Genomic DNA, 20,141 nt, shown 5'->3' on the forward strand with positions numbered 1-20,141 from the left:
ATCAAATGAAAATTTTAATAAACAAAATCTTTTAAAAGAAGTTTTTAATAGAAAAAATATAATATATTATGGAAAAATTCAACTTGAAGCCCCTATAAAGATAAAATCTGCCAATGAAGAACTTGAAATAGCTTTGATAAATGATGAAGAATTGAGTAAACAGATTGAGAAAATTAAGGATCAACAAAAAAGATCTAAAATTGGATGGATCCATATTAGTACTATACAAGTCTTAATCAAATCTACATATATGAAAGGAATTAATTCACCAATAAGCTTAGCAATCTGTGACAAAAGGATTACTGATGACCTAATAGATCAAATAATTGGAATTGTTCATGGAAACTTGGCAAACGTAAATGTTAAATTCAATGCCCATCTTGGATATGCTATACCTTTGTCAACTGAAAATCTTGGAAGATCTATAAGTTTGGCTTATAAATTTCACAGAAAGAATCTAATGGAACAAGATGATGAACCATTTTCAATTACATATGCAATAAATTATGCTTTAACAAATAGCCATCATAGTATAATATTTAAAAACAGAGAAAGAATTTATGTTGATGAATTATTTCAGAAAATTGTAAAGACAGAAATACCAAAATATAAAGCTATTGAAAACCCAGTTCTTTTACTAAAAGAACCATCAAGAAAATTAGTTTCATCGAATTTTCAAATAAGAGAATCCAAAATTAATAGCCCTTTAAGTTTATCTAAGTTAAAGTCTAAAGAAGAAAATTCTGAAATAAAAGAATTAACAAAAAAGGTCGAAAAATTAAATGAAACCCTAAACACTAAGTTATGACAATAAATAAAGAAAAAATATATGTAACCTATCAAGACAAGAAACAAGAGCTCTTTGAAAGAGAAAATCGGTTGAATTATTTACAGTTTTCTGAAATAAATCAAGGAGCATTTAAAGTTCTAAAAATAATCTATGACAAATTAAAAGGAGAAGTTGAAGAGTTAGAAAAAATAATAGAATCTCTAGAAAATAGTGATGAATCGATGATAGAATTTGCAGAAATTCTAAGATAAATAATGAAGTTTATAAAGATTGAAAAACCAGAAAACAAAATAAAAAGAAAAAGGGCGAAAAAATTAAAAAGTAAAATAAAGGAGTATAAAAAGGAATTAAATAATCTTCAATTCGAAATTAATGACCTTATAATAAAAAGGATAGAAATAAGAATAAATATAAACAAGTTAGAGCTAAACTTAAAAAATTTATAAATGCCTGAAAAACCATATTATGACTTAAAAGAATTAAAGCTGTTGAAAGAAAAAATGGAAAATGAAGTTGAAAAATTAAAAAGATATTTAGAAACAACAGAAAGTGTAGAAATAAAAGAAATTTTTGAGGATTTGAAAGATTATATTAAAGAAAAGGACAAACAGATAAAAGATCTTATATACAATAATCCATGCAAAAAATAATATTATAAATTAAAACAAGATTGAAAAACTATAAAAATCAGAATTAGTAATAGTAGAAATGATCAATACTTTTGATTATGAAACTGCAAATTATAAAGTACCACCAACCAAATCTATACAAATTATAAAAGCAAAATACGAAGAGTTAATAGAAATTTTGAAAAAGAAATTACATTTTAAAAATTTACGAAGAGTTAATAGAAATTACATTTTAAAAATTGGTATCAGAGCCAAGTTAACGATTAAGGGTAACACTTTTTCTTTAAGCAACACTTTTAGTGATACACTTTTAAAAACAACAAATAACCATAAAAGACAAATATCTTTACAAATGCATCTGTACACTAGATGCCCCTTTTTGTGATCACCAAAAAACCAAAGTGATCTTTTCATTGTACTTTTTATTTGACCTTTTTTAGTTTTTTTTTTTTTTATCCGAAGCCGGAAGCCCATTTGTAATTGTAGGTGCTTTACATTTACTTTCTAACATTAAAAAGTACGGTTGCCAATTAGGAGAAGAAAACTTGACACATCAGTAAATTTAATCATTCAAAGAGGCAATCTCTTAAATGAATATCTTTGACGGTTCAGAGCCTTGAAGGAATGCTTATCAATTTGTTTCGAGTTTTGACCACCCATGAGTTCCTGGCTTGACACAAAGCTGCCTTGAGCCTCAAAATACTGAAAAGTATAATCAGGTGTTAAAAATGACAATAAATTCAAGATTTCTTTTGGTCTCTCTCTCAGTATTCAAACCCAAATGGTGAAACTAATATTGATTGACAGATTTGGATCCACAGTTGCATATAGGAGGAGTGTATCTACTAATACCTAATTACCTATACATTCATTCATTGGTTTTATTAGGATTTATGGTTAAATTTAGAAGTGATATGAGATGAGATAGAAAAATAATAGAAGATAAGAAACAAAAATAATATAATTTTGTGGAAGATTTTTTATCTTTTTATCATTTAATTAATATTATTTAAATAAATTAATATATTTAATTAAATAATAAATATAATATATTAAAGTACAAATACTAATATAAATACAAAATATATGGAATATATACAATATAGTATATATAAACACATAAATTTTAAATTTTTATAAGACAAAAAAAAATATGATAGATATAACATATAAAATACTATTTAGATAAAGTATGATAATATTTTAATATTTTATTTGTATTAAAATATAAATAAATTTTTTTATTATTTTTAATTATATATTTAAAAAGTCTAGTCATGTCTTCTCCAATAAGCCCATCTATTCCCTTTGCTTCTTTCTTCTCATCCATTTGCTTTTCAGTTTCTTTCATCCTTTTGGTTTCCTCCATGGACACCTCATATGAAATGGAACCTTTTCTATTCCAAAACGAATCTCCTCATCATGAAGAAGTAGAAGAGGAGGATGAGTACTCAATTATCGCTGCAGCAGAGATCAAAGAATCACCACCACCACCACCATCATCATCATCTATACCACAAAGCAGCTGCTTCACTACTTTGACCGACTCCGATATCAGGAAGCTCCAAACCTCTGAAATCAACAAGGTATCATCTGTTCTTCTCATACCACAATCCGATGCGTGCCTTTTGCTTATCCACCATGGCTGGAGCGCCATGAAGGTCCACGAAGCTTGGTTCGAAGACGAGAAAAGCGTTCGAGAACTCGTTGGCTTGCTCGATAGTAGTAACAACATCATCCAGAGTTCTACATGCGAGATCTGCTTTGATGATTCAGTTTGGTACAAGAAGGTGGAGTATGCCAAGTGTGGCCATGGATACTGCATCGATTGTTGGAAGCACTACATCGATGAGAAGATCCAAGAAGGTTCTCATGAGTGCCTGAAACCGATGCGATGCCCTCATCCATCTTGTGAGGCTTCCTTGGAGATTGAAACTGTTCGGCGATTCGCCAGCGAGACAAACAAGAACATGTACGATCGTTTCTTGTTACGCTCGTATGTCGAAACCAGAAAGAATATAAAGTGGTGTCCAAGTCCTGCTTGCGATCTTGCTGTTCTTTACGAATCAGATGGAAACTACGCTAACAAATATGTTGAAGCTTGTTGCAGTAATGAGCATAGGTTTTGCTGGGAATGCGGTGAAGATGGTCATAGACCTGTGAGTTGTGAAACGGTGGCTGAGTGGATGAAGAAGAATGTGGATGATTCTCAGAGCGTGATTTGGATCTCTGCTTTCACGAAGGAATGCCCCGATTGTGGGATCCGCATTGAGAAGAATGAGGGTTGCATGCAGATGATTTGCACTGTTTGTGGCTGCCGATTTTGCTGGCTATGTCTTTCTAAGTGGTCTCTGTGTTCCGCTTACGGTTGTAACCGTTTCTCAGCCCGGAATACTGAGACGCCCACAATGAACAATGGAAATGGCTATTTGGACTTGGAGAGGTACAGACATTTATATTTGTTATGTTATATTATACTTCTATTTTGTCATATGTTCTTCTTATTTATTGCATGGGTAATAACAAGCTTTCATTGGTATTGATGAAAAAGTTTACCTGTGTTGCTGTGAATTAAATTTGCATGTCCTTGGACAGATACTCAATTGTTTGTCATTCTAGCAAAAGTAATTAATTTGTTAATCTTAGTTACAATATTATCTAGATAGATAAATTTAATTGGATAATAGGATAAAATTAAATTCATAGTTCAAATAAAAGTTAAAATATTAACTCACATTATGGTAGATAAATTAGTCTAACATGTCAAAGTATGTCAATGTAATGTGTGAGTGAAAATGCATTTGAGTGTGTATTAGTCTAAAGAAAAGTACACATAACTAACTTTAAATCGGTCAATAATAAAATAACTTAATTAATTATAAATATAGTAATTAATTTTATTTATTTATAATTTAAAATATTAGTTATTAAATATTTTATCATATTTAAATTAGAAAGATATACGTTTAGTATAATTGCAATGTAAATTACCAAAACTGATTCAGTTAGCTTCTATCTCTTCACTATTTTTCTCTCTCCAAATGCCTAAAATATAATAAATCAGAAAACAGATTTAAATCATCCAATTTACAAAAAAAAAAAACATTCTAATCTCTAGCATAAGCACTATCTATATAGAAGTTTTGGATTCACCCAAAGCCATTTCACTAGTTTTTGCTAGAACCATCTTGGTTTCCTAGCATTATTGTTAATCTAATTCTTCAATCTTTTGTCATTAATTGTGTTTTTCTTTTCCTAATAAGAAAGTTTTTATGACTAAGGGTGTGTTTGGGAAACCCGTTTGAAAGGAAGAATCACGTTTACATTTCTTGAAAGCTTCAACTTTTGGTTTGGCAAATTTTTTTCTCATGAACGCAGAAGTGATTTTGCTGCCAAAACCACGTTTACAAGAAGCAACTATTTGTAGCTTCTGCGTTTTCTTAACTGACTTTTAGCCATAGATACTAACAATTTATTTATTTTTTACCAACTTTATCCTTTGTATATGTTATTGTACTAATTATAAAATTATTGTTATTTCCATTTATATGAATTATATTTTCTATTATTTATTATTTTTATTTTTTTCAACTATTTATTTGACATTATACACTTTTATAACTGTGATTTTTGTGTATTATGTTTGTTATTATTTTTTTATAATATAATTTATTAATTCTATTAGGTAAAGTAAATTAAACAAAAAATTAATTGTAAATAATAATAATAATAAAAAATTATAACATACTAAAAAATGAGTACCAAAAATACTAAAAATATATTATATAAAAAGATTATCAAGAACTTTTAGATTTGTTTCAATCATTATAAAGTAAATATTTATTTTTTTTATTATTTTCAGTATTCTCTTTTATACTGTAATTCTCGTATACTATGTTTTAGTGTAATTTTTTATAATATAGATTATGATTTCATTAAAAAAGATAAATTAAATAAAAAATTAATAATAGATAATAATAAAATCGGATTCTAAATTAATATTAATAATAAGATTATTGAGAGTTCTAAAACAAGAATACGATGTAAAAAATACTAAAGTAATATTTAATACTTAGAAAATGTAACATATTTGACTAATATTCTTTTATATATATATATATATAATTTATATTTTTTTATTTTTATTTAAAATATATTTTATCTATTTTTATATGTTATTTTTATTTTAGTAAGTAAATATTAATTTTATTATAAAATTAACTAATAAGATGTATTTAAATATCTAAATTAAAATAATAAGATAATATAAAAAAAATTTTAAGTTGATGTCTATTTTAGTAATTTTTTAGCTAAAAGTGATTTTGAATGGTACAAGCCAAACAACATTTATTTTACTATAATCCATTTTGATACAAAAATTACCAAACATAAATCACTTTAACACAAACTTACTTTTGATCAAAATCAAGTTTGCAAAATCAATTTTATACAAACTCCCGTTTGCAAACTGTAATCCAAACACACACTAAGCCTTTTTGTCTCCTTATGTTTGAACTAATATTAGTCAATCTTTTTATTTTTATTCTAAAAATGTTTTTCCTCTAACATTTTCTTTTTTTATTTTATTATTTTTTGTTGACTAGAAAATTGTTTACCATATAATATTCTTGTTCATATTTGATTTAGTAATTGGGTTCATATTTGATAGGTACACTCACTATTATGAACGTTGGTTTACCAACGAATTCTCAAGGAAAAAATCGATTGAGATGATGGAGAAGTACCTGAACAATGAGAATATAAGAATCCTGTGCAAGGAATTTGAAAGGCGTGAAGATGATTTTGAGTTTGTGAAGAAGGCTTGGGAAGAGGTAATCGAGTGTAGGAAGTTGCTGAAGTGGACCTATGCATATGGTTACTTCATCCCTGAGGAGGAGAAAGCCAAGAAGGAGTTGTTCGAACACACGCAAGGCGTTGCTGAGAGTGCATTGGAGAAGCTTCACAAGTTCGCCGAAACAATGCTGATGGAGATCCTGAATAAGAAGAAAGACGGTTTCGATAGGAATCGTCTGGAACTTTCTCATCTGACCGTTGTCACCAAGAATTTCTTTGATAATATGGTGACACAATTGGAGGATAGAGGGCTTGATGATGTGAATGTGAAGAGTTATGGTGAAAGCTCAAGGTCCTCCTCATTGTCTTCGTCGCCTCGAGGTGTGGTGAGGGATGGGATGACAGAGATTGGTCTCCGGAAATGCGGTTATTGCGGTTACTACAACCTTGCCAGCACTCTAGAGTGTCCCTGCATTGAGAAGAAATACCAGTGCTGGACCTGTTCTCGTGATCCTCCTGTGATTTGGTGTCCATTGCGTATGGTTAATTAACATCCATTGAATTACTCAAACCATTTTCCTTTTGGTAGTACTTGTTTTTGCGTAAGTTGACGTAGAAAACTATTTAGATAACAATTTAGTTAAGCTATGTAACGGTTCTTGTTTTTGGTGATGAACTACTTAATCAAAATTTCTCTTATTTTGGTTAGTTCTAGTTTAATGAATGGGGTCTTCTGTGACCCAGCGAGGAATTGGTGCTTATTGCTTTCTCCTGTCTGAAGTCGTAAACATTTTCTAACATAAAAAGCTTGATCAAATTCGTACGATTCCATCAAACTCTACACACGATCAAAGTAACGTAGCGTTTGGTGGAGAAAGTAAGTTAGCGTTTGCTGTAGAAACAGAGACAAAAAGATGGAGAGCGAAAGACAAAAACTAAGGCTGTATTAGAATAGCATAGGATAAGACACTGATGGAAAGAAATACAAAATTTTGTGTAATAAACTAAATAAATTATGAAAATCTAATTTATTCTCATTTTTTTCATTCAAAAAATTTCAGATGAAAAATATAACAATAAAAAATATAATTATGAAAAATTAACAAAAATAATAAAAGAAAAAATAAAAAATAAGTTATATCTCTTGTTAATGTTTTCGTGTCCTTTCTGTCAAAATGGATACAAAATACACTAATTCAGTGTTTTTGGACATATTATCTCTGTTCATATCTTTTCTGCCAAACATGATTTTGTGTCTCAGTGTCCCTGTCTCTATAAATAAATGTAGCCTTAACAGACAGAGATTGAAATAAATTTTAATATTCTGTTTAATGTAAAGTGAAAGACAAAAATTGAAATAAGAATGAGATTCTAATTGTATTTTAAATATAAAATGTTATTAAAAATTTTAGTTTTCTATGTTTCTATTTTTTAGAGGTGTTGAAATACTAAAATTTTAAAGACAAAAATTAAAATTTTAATATCAATTTTTAAATCAACAAATATAATACTAAATCTTAATTTTTCAGTACTTTAAAATAAACGCTAGCTAAGTGATGAAAAAATCCGAGAATTTTAAGTAATAAAGGTAAGGATCGCTGTTTAATATGTAATTTTCATTATGTATGAGTTTTATTATTTGATTCAAGGGTTATATTTTTACTTTCTCATTTTACTAGTTTTCTTACTTACATTGATTAGTGTGTGTGAGCATGTGTCGGTAATGAGATACATACATATGTTAAAAAGAAACCAACCATATAAATATTCAGAAGGAAGAGATGGAAAGTGATTATACACTTTGTCCTTCTTTTTAAAATTTATACATTAGTTAATTGAAATATTCAAACAACAGAATGAAAAATGACATCACTCTATTACTTCATACTCAAATCCATTCTCATGGTCCCCATCTTGCTTATGTACAAGGATCAACAAATAGTACTTTTGTTTTGATTAATAATAAGAATTTTATTAATTTGTGTCCTATATATAGGGTAAGAACATCATATATATATATATATATATATATATATATATATATATATATATATATATATATAAGTATAAGTATTTTATAAAAGTTATTAAAAAAATACTTTTATTTATAATTTTAATATATTAAATACATTAAAAATTTTAAAAAATTTCTATTATTGTAGGTTTAAAACGTGCTTTAGATAAGTTAGCTAAATTATTATTATTATTATTATTAGAGAAAACTATATTTTAGTATATTGATTGACTGTAAACGAGTGAAAAAACTATAGGATTTATTATTAAGAATTAACTATTTTGTGTGTTAAAGGCACATTTAAAGAGAATAATAATATATTTTTTAAATTTCCGATGCATTCAATGTATGTATTGAAAATGTAAAAGAAAAAAATTTATCTTTTCAATAACTTAGTGAGATATTTTTTTATAATATTTTTAAGGTAAATACTATAGTGTCTATTATTTTATACTTAAATTATTTAAAAAATAAATAAATAATATTTAAAATTTTTTATATTATTTATTTTTTATTTTAAACATTTTATTTTTTATTTTAAATGAGAAGTTAGGCAATTTAGCCACCATAGAACTCACCTATTTTTAAAATATGTTAGCAAGACTATTAATTTTATACTTTTCAATGCATTTACAGTAAACCACAAAAAATGACTTTAAACTAAGGGTATTCATGGGCCAAGTGAAACCGGATCTGATGTGACTTAGATCTATTCCGAAATATATATCGGACCTATTTGTTAGATTCAAATTCGACCTTAGACCCGATGAAACCTACACACTTTTGAGCCACGATTATATCGAATAAAAATCAGGTGAAAACTGGACTGTTAACATTATCTTCTTGTAAGTTAGCATGTGAAAATATCCGAATTTCCAAGACTTCAACCATTATTTGACATGGTGAAATTCACTTAGAAAAATATAACAAGAACCAACCATTATGTAGAATTAAAGCATAACTACAATTAATACTAATATTGTCTAATAAAACCAAATATTTAAATAAATACAAATAACACAATATTATGCATTAGTCTAGTCATTTTAAACATAAAACATTAACTTATAATCTTATAATGATTAATAATACAAAATATTAAGGTTTATAATATTTAAATTTCACACAAGAATAACCATCATCGATCACTAATAATACAAAATATTAATTGTATATGATAACCCACAACTAGAAAATGGATTAATACAGACAGATTTAGTCTTTATTACAGACGGATTTTTGGTTACCGATAAAATTACCGACGGATTTTGTCCCTCTGTAAAAGCCCCGTCGGAAATTATTTACCGACAGATTTTTTTCCGTCGGAAAATTACAGACAGATTTTTACCAGTTACCGACGGATTTTCCCTCTGTAAATTCTCCCTCCATTTCCTGAAGGCGACGAACTTACGGACGGATTTTTCGTCTGTAATTACAGACGGATTTTCCGATGGATTTTCCGTCTGTAATTACAGACGGATTTTCAGACGAATTTTCCGTCTGTAATTACAGACGGATTTTTCGACAGATTTTCCATCTGTAATTTAAACTTTGAAAAATCATGATTACAGATAGAAAATCCGTCTGTAAATCCGTCAGTAAGGTAAAATAAAAATTTTTTTTAATTTTTCTATTGGAAAATAAATACTTTAGATTTGTTTTCTAAATTTACTCCATCAAACACACTGTAAATTGAAAAAATGAAAGCCAAAAATCACATAGATAAACATAATATTCATTACATGATACCTATAAAATTGGATGTTATTTTTCAACACCATTATTCAATATCTCACTGTCTCGATAAAAAAATACCCCAAAATTTCTTTTAAACTACAACAGAGAAGGGCAGGACTTTCAACCTAAATTTTAAAACTATTTCCTCATGCTCTCTTTAAAGTTTAAACTCTCCAATCTAATCTGAGTTACATGATTTTTCACTCCATGGTAGACTCTTGTGTGGCTGAAACTTGAAAGTATTTGTTCATCTAGTTCTTCTTCTTTGATTTGTTTACATTGGACTGAGCATATGCAATTCCCCGGTGTCAAAAAATAGGATATGGATAGATTTCAGAAGCCTAGCAATGTTTTATAGGATTAAGAAAAAGTGAAAGAGGATAACAAAAACACAACTTTAAAACAGAACTGCAAGAGAGAGAGATGCTTGCATGCTCTTGAAGCACATTTAATTTGTTCTTCAGGAACACTCACATTTAAGAGAGATGCTTGCATGCTCTTCAATCATGGTCATGCACAGAATGCATAAAAACAAACATGCATACAAGTTATTTGTCAGATTGAGTGAGATCCAATTCTTAGGGAATGAGAGCAAATATCTCTGCATAGCAAACCTGAAAAGATTCAACCAAGATCACAAGTTAACTAGATAAGCTTTCTAGAAAAAGGGGGATATATACAAATTAATAATTTAAGGGACTAGCCATTGACCCTGAAGAAGGAATCTCAAGCATAATAACAGTTTGAAGTTATTTAATTCCATGCAGATGTATCATTTAGTTAGCTACTGCCAGCAACAGTTAATCATAGATGCAACTGTGCCATAACAAACTATAAAAATTAATTCATGAATAAAACTCAATCATCACAATTAGCAAAAATTATTCCAATACCAAAATTATAAAATAAAAAGAGGTATTAAAATCTGGTACACAAGCATCCCGCATAATGCAGGGTCCAAGCAAGGGGCATGCTCAAAGAAGAAAGGGAAAAAGATAAATTAATAATCAGTTGATACTTGATAGAATTACACAGGAAAGTATTAGAACACAGCAACAAACCTTATCAGCAGCTGCCTGCAATGTCAAATGATCTCCCCATTCTCCAGACCTGTTATAGTGGACAGAAGATGAATGAGTAAGTTGGAGGAAAAAAGCCCACTAAATATGACGACAAAGGTCACTCATTCTAGGGTAAATAATAAAGGTAATAAGTACAAAAAGCTTAAATAATAAAGGTAATAATAATAACAATCAATAGTGTAAATCAAAGAGGTGGTAGCCAGAGATACCAACATCAGCTGCAAAATGAACCAATATCGTGTTATTTTAGGAACTTGACCCTGAATAATTGGAGCATAGTAGTTTAGAGAAAGCATTCAAGTGCAAACGAACAGGCCCATTGCAAAAATAAAGCTATATATATATATATAGTATCTTTCACCGGATTTTGAATTCACAAGTCATATGAACCCACATATTAAAATATAAACATATACACACACATTAACAATATATAATGTAGTACCAGTAAAATAAAAATAAAAAAAAGGAAAAAAGAAAAGATGATTATGCCGCAATTACTAATTAAATAAGAGCAGGCAGGAGAATGTCAATGATGCGAAATATACAGTCAAAACCAAATAACAGAAAACTGCAAATAACTATTCCCTATTAAAAATTATTTTAGTTTACTTTCATTCACCAAATCATTCAGATATTTAGGCAGTGAAACAATTTTATCTACTGCAGTAACCCCAACAGATGAAATAGACAATGACACTTCTGAATATCTTTTTCACAAAATTTGACACCAAGAATGCAAGCATAAGGTTTGTTAAAACATGAGAAAGACATACCCCTCCATTCTTGCTCTGTATAGGTCCATGAGAAGCCACAACATAAGGCTGGAAATAATTCGGCACTGACATGTTGGATGGAGAGAGACCATATTGTTGAAAGTAGGCAGGTATGGAAAGAGAGAAAAACAATGATAACCCAACAATGATGATATTCCGAGAGCTTCCAGCCTCACTATATTAGATTGCTTTCTCTAATCATTGCCAACTGAGACATTTGATTGAAAAGTTTGTATATGAAAAAATATCTTAGCTGTAAAACTTAAATAATCAAAATTTAGCATAAGTACTGTCCTCAGCTGTAAACTATCAATCAAACTAAACTAGAAGTTTAAATCCACAAGCATGGTAGACACTTTGATATCTCCATATACAAACAACAGGATGAAGAAATAAACAAGCCAAAATTTTTATCAGTGGTTTTAAATTGGGTATGCTAGTATGCTAGTATGCTGCTTGCTTTGCTTTCAATTCCCAAAAACCACAATTTAGTAAGTTTCTTTATGATTAGTACTCGAATTTAAACTAACTAAACTTGCCAATATACAGGACCAAGTAAATAATTGGCAATTACAACACAACTAAAAATAGGGATCATCTAAAAATCCATAAGGGAAAGAAATTTAAATTTTACAACACAACTTCAGAATCTCTTAGGACAGAAAAAGCACACTCAATGCCCATGGTTGGTAACTAGTTTTACTTAAGACCCCCCATGTTTTAATATATTCAAAATAAAGAAAGTGAAAAGACAACCATAATTCGGGGAAAAAAACACTTTCTCTTGAATTTTAATTGATGCTGCCCAGTTCAGTGCATAATTCTCAACAAACATGAAAGATATTTTTCAGTGATGTTACCTTCTCATTGATATTCCTGGCAACCTCAAGTGCCTTTGTGTAAGCTTCACCAGCAGGAACACATACAGTAGTTGGCAAGTCCTGCAGTAAATGGAACGGTACACAATGTGTTATGTGTTCAAAGATATTCTTGTACCTCCAAATTAGTTAAGAGTTTATTAAATAATGATAAATATGGTGGGAACTAATCAACGTACCTAGAGCCTTAGCTTCTCTGCCGTAAACCCTTCGACCGGTCAATATAAGATCCTTTGCTATTGCCTTACTGATCAATCGAGGTAGTCTTCTTGTTGCACCAGCCCTGTCCAAATAATAATTCTATTAAGGCATTTCATTTTACACCATATGTTGATAATTGAGCTGTTGGTACACTCGTTTGAACTTGCATCAGCAGGAGAAATAAGTTGTTCTCCAAGCCAAAGCATTAAAAACATATGATGATAACCAAATCAAACAATCATTGAAAAAAGTAAAAGAAAAAAGATTCAAATTCGCTACTTCAATTCATCTTATTTGACAAGTATATTCTTCATTAACTATCTTGAAATTGTATCATTCATTCATTATCTGTTGGTAGTGAGCAGAACAAGTTTATAGATATCATTATTCTAATATGCAATCAATCAATTTCGTGACTCTAACCAATTTAATCACTAATGTCCATAACATATATATTATCCTGTACTACTTCCTAGGTCAAAACTGGGGGCTAGGATTTAATGGTTTTCATCTTGTTTCTCACCTTCTTAAGGTCTGTGTTAAGCTTCTTAGATGCTTAAGTTTTATAAAGTCTACAAAACTAGAATAAAATATATCTGTATAGCAGTAATTATTTTAAGGGGTTCAACATTTAGCTTTGACTTATTGTTCGATCTTGCAGTTTAGCTATGACAAAAGACACCACCATAGACAAGAATCTAAGCACCCTAAGCATGGTTCCCAACATAGGCAAATGCTCTGTCATATCATTGATAATTGTCATGAGAGTGACACAACAGAGGATTCCCACGTTATGCAGAAATATCTCAACAGCAATAAACGTAAAAATAGCAAATATTACGGAAGTTTTAAGCAAATATTAGTACGGTATTATAATAGCAAATGCTCTGTCATATCATATATGCTCAATGCTTAAATCCAACCAAGTTTTAAGTAAATAAAAACCAATTGACAATGCAGTAAACTAATCAACTTTATCCTAATTCAGAGAGTAAATAAAGCATCTTCAAATAGTGAAGTCTTTGACACATCAATAACAATCACAACACTATTTACTCAACTTAGAAGCTACAACTCAATTTGATCATTTTCATTGATTCAGACACAGGAAATGTGGAAAGAAATCAGGACTAATTATTAGATACCAGCTAAGCTGGTGATAACAACCTCTCTGGGTGTGTTGCCTAATTAAATGCTTTATATCTTGGCAAAGGGAAATTGGCCTAACATAACATCTCTCATTCCCTCATTCCCTCGTTCCCTCCCATTAGGCATTTGATATTTTTTGGAAGTTCTGCATAAGCCAACCAAATAGGAGTAATATTGTAGATATTAGTTAAAGCAGAGTTTATGTAATGCAGGTTTGATTAGTTCAGTGACTAAACCAAAATGAATAGATCATAAATGAGAGTCAAGATGTAGGTATAAATCATAAAAAAGGTATAACCAAGTCAAGCACCAACTTTGATCAATTCCAGGGTTTGATGGGCTTTTTGAAGGCTATCATTTGCAACCTTGTCTCCCTTTCTGCCTTTGTTAAATTCACCTTGGAAACGAAAAATAATTAGGAAAAAGAAACTGACTGAGGAGACATAAAAAGAACGAGCAATCTATTTAAATATTGTAATCAAAACGTGCCAGAATGTGAAGTCGTGAAAGGATGGAGGCAGTAATAACTTCAGCAATTGCACTCCTACCTTTTCCACCAGATGCTGGCGAACCAGTACTAGTTATTCCGGATTCAAATGGGCCTAAAATATACCAAAAAAGAGAAAAAAATCAATAAGATCATAGAAGAACTAATTGTAAACAAGGCGACTCTTCTTTAGTTCAGGCACCGGCTACATCACAGAGGTTTCAGCACAGTGTAGTCACCATAGAGAAGTAGCAAGACATTAGGTGTAGTTCCATACCAAGTATTTTCAGACGAAAGCGCTTATATATAGGACTGGAGTGATCAACCTTGAAGCCCATCTCCTCGAACATTCTCAACTAGAGCAGGAGAAAATAAAGAAAAATAAATAATGCAGTAGTTCTAATTGGTAGATAAAATAAGTTACAGAAGACTAAGATATCAGCAAGTCATACAAAGTTGACCCCATTCATATCAGCAACTCAAATGTAGTCGCAACAAGAAAGCAGGAAGCAAAACTAAAAGAAACTCGAAACTTACTAAAAGACGCAGCTCTTGGAGATGGAGCCCTCGAAGAAGGAGCCCTTGGAGAAGCAGCTCTAGGAGGGACAACAGGGGCTGGTTTTGGTTGCTTGAGAGGCGTTAGAGGCCTTACAGATAGTCATTGTTGCTCTCTTTCGAAGTCGTCAAAGATTTTCTCAATGCTGCTTGGCTCTCTGAAGAGGGGGATGAATGAATTGGTCTCTCCATGCCTTGGTTTTCCTAGGCTTTTCTTCTTCTTATCTTTAGAGCTTTTGTTCTCCGAATCCTGTTATATTGGCAAGGTTATCAAACTCGAAAGTTCACCAAATCTCAGAGCTTAGATAAACTTCAATCATATGACACAACTCGCGAACTTGTTAATAATCTTGCATGTTGTAAAAAGAGCTTGTTGCAAATTTTGAAGAGTGAAGACAGAGTTCTATGATGATTGATTTCAAACAAAATAAACATTAGTTTGCAGATTTTGCTTCCTTTCCATATAGAAAATGAGCATAAAAACATTAGTATTCTGTCTTCTTCATTTTTATACAATATTGGATTCTTTTAGAAAAAATAAAACTATTATCAAATCAAACTATTAAGTATTAGAACCTGCTTTATATCTTCATCATAATCGCTAACGTTGAAATTATCATAGAATAGGAAATAGAATCATAGTTAGCAATGTAACATAGGATAATATAATTAGAGTTAGCGATGGTATAGAAAGAAAGAAAACAGCGATGCAAGAGAAAGGAGATTAGGGTTACCTGCACAACCGAGGCAAGATCGAAGAGAGAAACACAGCAACACACGGAAAGAGCAAGCACTAGTGGTGAGAACGAAGAGAGAAACAGACATTAGGGTTCGAAAGGGAGCGATGCGAGCAAGACCGACGGAAGGGGTGCGACGAAGATGAACCGGGAAGGGGTACGACGGGATGCGAGCAAAGCCGATGGAAGTTGAGTGCAATGGAGGTTCAGTGAGACGGCGGAGCAAGGCTGATAGCGCCGCCGATGAAGCATTCAGAGGGGATGAGCGTGGAATCGCGTAAGTGGGGTGTGAAATGAAGTGGTATAACGTGATCCTCACATCTTTATTATAATATTTCCGACGAAAAATTTTAAATTACAGACGGAAAATCCGTCTGTAATAATTTAATAAAAAACAGTATTTTGTCTATTTAATTACAGACGGATTTTCCGTCTGTAACTATTTTTTACGAAAAAAATTAATTTTTCCGACAAAATTATAGACGGATTCTCTTTTCCGTCTGTAATTTATGCTAATCTATTTTTTTTGTTTTCCGACAAAAAAATCCCTCTGAAATTCCGTCTGTATTTCAGTGGGATAAAATCCGTCGGAAATATCCGTCTGTAATAACTAATTTTTTAGTAGTGACCGGGCCATCGAGCTGAGTTCAGGTGGCCCGAGTTTTGGCCCGGACTCGATCCGAAATAGTGACGTGGTCTATTTTTGAGACTCTTACCAGACTTTAGACCCAATAAAATCACACCAAATTAGTTCTTAAATTGTTCTGAGCCGGATTTTCGAGTTGGGTCGGCCATGTACACGCCACTTTAAACTATCAAATTATTGATAAAAATATCCTCTAATAAATTTGTTGATGATAAAAATACATTTAAAAAAATTTAAAATGTGATAAAAACAATCAAATGTAAAAATTTTTATAAGTGATAAATGACTTTTATATTTTTGACAAATATTTTACACATTTGATCCAAAAATTTGTGAAAATATCTAAATAACTATTTAAAAAATACATGCAAAAGAAGAAATAAAATTCGATATATTTTTTATTTTTTAAAATAATTTTGGCCATTAAAATTGCAAAAAAATATCATTGCAAAAGATATTTATTTTGGATAAAATTATTAATTTTAAAAATAAAAATCTTATTTTTTAAATTATAATTGCAAAAATATATCAAATCTATAAAATTCTTTTAAAAAATATATATTTAACGTTAGTGTATTTTTAGATAAAAACTCAAGTGTAGTGAATTTCATGTGAAGTTGATAGTTGAAAGTTGTTAAATAGTTTAATTGATTTAATTAAATTTTTATCTAACAACTCTCGGTTATCAACTTTACGCAAGTTGACCACATTTGAATTTTTGCCGTATTTTTGTTGCGTTTTAAAACATTTTAGAGTTATTTTAATCATTAAGGCTATGTTTGTTTGAAGGGAAAATGAAAGAAAATAAAAGAGAAGAAAAAAATAGAAAAAAAATTATTATTTTTCATTGTTTGGTTGAGGAGAAAAACTAAAAAAAAAGAAAAGGGATGAAAAATTAATGGGACTCGTTATTTTTTTTTCTCTCCAATATTAAAAAAAAAAGAAGAAAAAACTAAATTTTTTTTATTTTTAATATTATTCCTTAATTTTTTTAATATATTTTATAATATAAAAATAAAATTATCTTTTTATAATATTTTTTATTTTCTATTTATTTAAATACATCAAAAAAAATAAAAATTTATTCAATTTTTTTCTTTTTTTTCTATTTTTTATTTCTTTTCTTCTAACCAACATAGAACAAAATTTAAGAAACCATTTCTTATCGATTGAATAATTTAGGAGATTTATTGCTTTACTCATACATTTAGTTTTCATTCTATATGTTGATAACTATTGCAATAATCAATGCAAAATATTTCCTCCACAATAATTAGTTAAAAAATATGTTAGTTATATATATATATATATATATATATAACTCTTCTTATTTTTATTTTTTAAAATTAAAAATAAAGAAGAGTTAACTGAATTTTTTATATTATAATTAACAAAAATGTTATTCGTACACCATAATTAATTACTAAAATCAATCACCAATATATTTATGTATAAATATATGTGTAATTTAATTTATTTTTAATATATATTTATATTCTGATATATATTTTATACTAATAACTAATTTTAATATATATGTAACATAATCCTATAATTAATTCTCTAAAATTTCTCATACTTGAAATTGAATTCACATCTTCGAAAAATTATATATACTATATATATACATCTTTTTTTAGAGAATGTATTTTTAAAATTTTTTAGTTGTTTAAAATATAATTTTTTATTATTTAATATTTTTTATATATTTTTTATTTCATTTAAAAAATATAAAATAAAAAATAATTAAAAAATTAAGAGAATTTATGTTATGAAAAATATTTTTTTTTATCTTTTATCCATCATTATACAAAAATGAGATATAAAGTGAAAACTCAAATGCAATCAACTTCATGTGATTACGTGAAGTTGGTAATTAAGAGGTGTTAGATAAAAATTTAGTCAAATTATCTAATAACTCTCATCAATTTTATTGAAGTCTACTGCATCTGAATTTCACCGGAATATAATTTCATATAATATTCCTTACTTTTATTTTCCCTTTTCTCTTATATATATTTTTATATATATTAAAAAATACTATTTTTCCTTTAAAATTCAACCTTTGCCCTTTCCTTAATACTGCCCCTTTGGTTTTCCAATTTCCTTCATCCTTTGGTTCCCTCCATGAACAACAACTACACATATGAAATGGAAGATGAAGAAGACGAAGAATCACTGGAAGACGAAGATGACGATGAATCACTGGAAGACGAAGAAGAATCTCTGGAAGATGAAGAAGACGATGAATCACTGGAAGACGATGAAGAAGAATCTCTGGAAGACGAAGAAGACGATGAATCACTGGAAGACGAAGAAGAAGAATCTCTGGAAGATGAAGAAGACGATGAATCACTGGAAGACGATGAAGAAGAATCTCTGGAAGACGAAGAAGACGATGAATCACTGGAAGACGAAGAAGAAGAATCTCTGGAAGACGAAGAAGACGATGAATCATTGGAAGATGAAGAAGAAGAAGAATCTCTGGAAGAGGAAGAAGACGAAGAATCAGTAGAAGATGAAGAAGAAGAATCTCTGGAAGACGAAGAAGACGATGAATCACTGGAAGATGAAGAAGAAGAATCTGTAGAAGAAGAATCTCAGCTGGAAGAGGAAGAAGACGAAGAATCACTGGAAGATGAAGAAGAAGAATCTCTAGAAGAATGCACCACATCACGAAAGAGAAGCCGCTTCACTACTTTGACCAAGTCAAACATCAAGAAGCTCCAAAAAACTAAAATCAATGAGGTATCATCTAATCTTTCGATCACAAAATCCGAGGCGTGCCTATTGCTAATCCACCATGGTTGGAGCGGCACGAAGGTCGAAGAGGCCTGGTTGGACGACGAAGAAAGAGTTCGGAAACTTGTTGGATTGCTCAAACACAACTCCGGAGAGATCATAACAACCCAAACTTGTGAGATATGTTTTGATAATACGGTTTGCTTGGAGAAGAAGTTGAAATCCGCCAAGTGTGGCCACGCATACTGCGTCGATTGTTGGAAGCGCTACATCAATGAGAAGATCAAAGAAGGTCCTCATGAGTGCCTCAAACCCATGAGATGCCCTCATCCATCTTGTGAGGCTTCTTTGGAGATTAACATGATTCGGCGATTCGCTAACCAGCAAAACAAGAAGATGTACGATCTTATGTCGAAACAAGAAAGAATATAAAGTGGTGTCCAAGGCCTGATTGCGATCTTGCTGTTAGGTACAAATCAGATGGAAATTATGTTAACAAATATGTTGAAGTAAGTTGCAGGAATGGGCATAGGTTTTGCTGGGGATGCGGCGAAGATGCTCATAGACCCGTGAGTTGTGAAATGATGGCTAAGAAGAACCAAGAAAGTGGTGATTCTAAGAGCTTGCGTTGGATCTCTACTTTCAGCAAGAAATGCCCTAGTTGTAAGCAACCCATTGAGAGGAACGGGGGTTGCATGCACGTAACATGCACTGTTTGCAGCTACCAATTTTGCTGGCTATGTCTTTCTGATTGGTTTCTGTGTTCCGCCCGTTGCAACCGTTTCTAGGTTCTATCATGTCTAACTCTGCAGTTTAGTTTTTAGTCAAACGCTTGTTATCACGTTGACTTTTGTTTAATTAGCACTGTTTTATGTATGAGATGAGGTGAAATAAGATGCAGACATTTTTATGTTGGAATCACAG

General features: G+C 30.3%; 2 protein-coding genes and 1 long non-coding RNA gene across 7 annotated transcripts; 1 reads left to right on the top strand and 2 right to left on the bottom strand.

The window, feature by feature from the left end:
• The first annotated feature begins 2,696 nt into the window (after nt 1-2,696).
• Nucleotides 2,697-6,764, top strand: LOC130965416 (probable E3 ubiquitin-protein ligase ARI10). The gene is made up of 2 exons (XM_057890181.1): nt 2,697-3,862; nt 6,089-6,764. The coding sequence occupies exons 1-2, from the start codon at nt 2,697-2,699 to the stop codon at nt 6,762-6,764; spliced, it is 1,842 nt and encodes a 613-aa protein (XP_057746164.1).
• A 3,155-nt stretch (nt 6,765-9,919) lies between these two features.
• LOC130970206 (uncharacterized) lies at nt 9,920-16,106 on the bottom strand. 5 transcript variants are annotated; one of them, XR_009082026.1, is made up of 12 exons: nt 15,827-16,106; nt 15,075-15,342; nt 14,815-14,893; nt 14,599-14,652; nt 14,365-14,447; nt 14,069-14,195; nt 12,880-12,983; nt 12,683-12,763; nt 11,823-12,030; nt 11,026-11,074; nt 10,439-10,578; nt 9,920-10,248 (listed from the first exon to the last, which is right to left on the bottom strand). It is a non-coding gene; the product is annotated as an uncharacterized LOC130970206 (long non-coding RNA). The 5 variants fall into 5 exon arrangements; XR_009082024.1 differs by having other exon boundaries at nt 9,920-10,305; XR_009082023.1 differs by having other exon boundaries at nt 9,920-10,578.
• A 2,507-nt stretch (nt 16,107-18,613) lies between these two features.
• LOC130965417 (uncharacterized) lies at nt 18,614-20,015 on the bottom strand. Its single transcript, XM_057890183.1, has 3 exons — nt 19,890-20,015; nt 19,415-19,679; nt 18,614-18,957 (listed from the first exon to the last, which is right to left on the bottom strand). Exons 1-3 carry the CDS (start codon nt 20,013-20,015, stop codon nt 18,614-18,616), a joined length of 735 nt encoding a protein of 244 aa, XP_057746166.1.
• Between the last annotated feature and the right edge of the window lie 126 nt (nt 20,016-20,141).

This window comes from Arachis stenosperma, chromosome 3 (assembly GCF_014773155.1).
Source record: "Arachis stenosperma cultivar V10309 chromosome 3, arast.V10309.gnm1.PFL2, whole genome shotgun sequence".
In the NCBI taxonomy this organism is placed as follows: domain Eukaryota; kingdom Viridiplantae; phylum Streptophyta; class Magnoliopsida; order Fabales; family Fabaceae; genus Arachis; species Arachis stenosperma.

Excerpts from the sequence above, each read along its gene's own strand:
- LOC130965416 (XM_057890181.1), top strand. The coding sequence starts at position 2,697 with ATGTCTTCTCCAATAAGCCCATCTATTCCCTTTGCTTCTTTCTTCTCA. Across the intron at positions 3,863-6,088 it reads GGCTATTTGGACTTGGAGAG|GTACACTCACTATTATGAAC; the intron begins GTACAGACATTT and ends CATATTTGATAG.
- LOC130965417 (XM_057890183.1), bottom strand. The coding sequence starts at position 20,015 with ATGATAGAACCTAGAAACGGTTGCAACGGGCGGAACACAGAAACCAAT. Across the intron at positions 19,680-19,889 it reads ACCCCCGTTCCTCTCAATGG|CAAGATCGCAATCAGGCCTT; the intron begins GTTGCTTACAAC and ends TGTACCTAACAG. Across the intron at positions 18,958-19,414 it reads ACTTCTTCTCCAAGCAAACC|ATTCTTCTTCTTCTTCATCT; the intron begins GTATTATCAAAA and ends CCTCTTCCAGAG.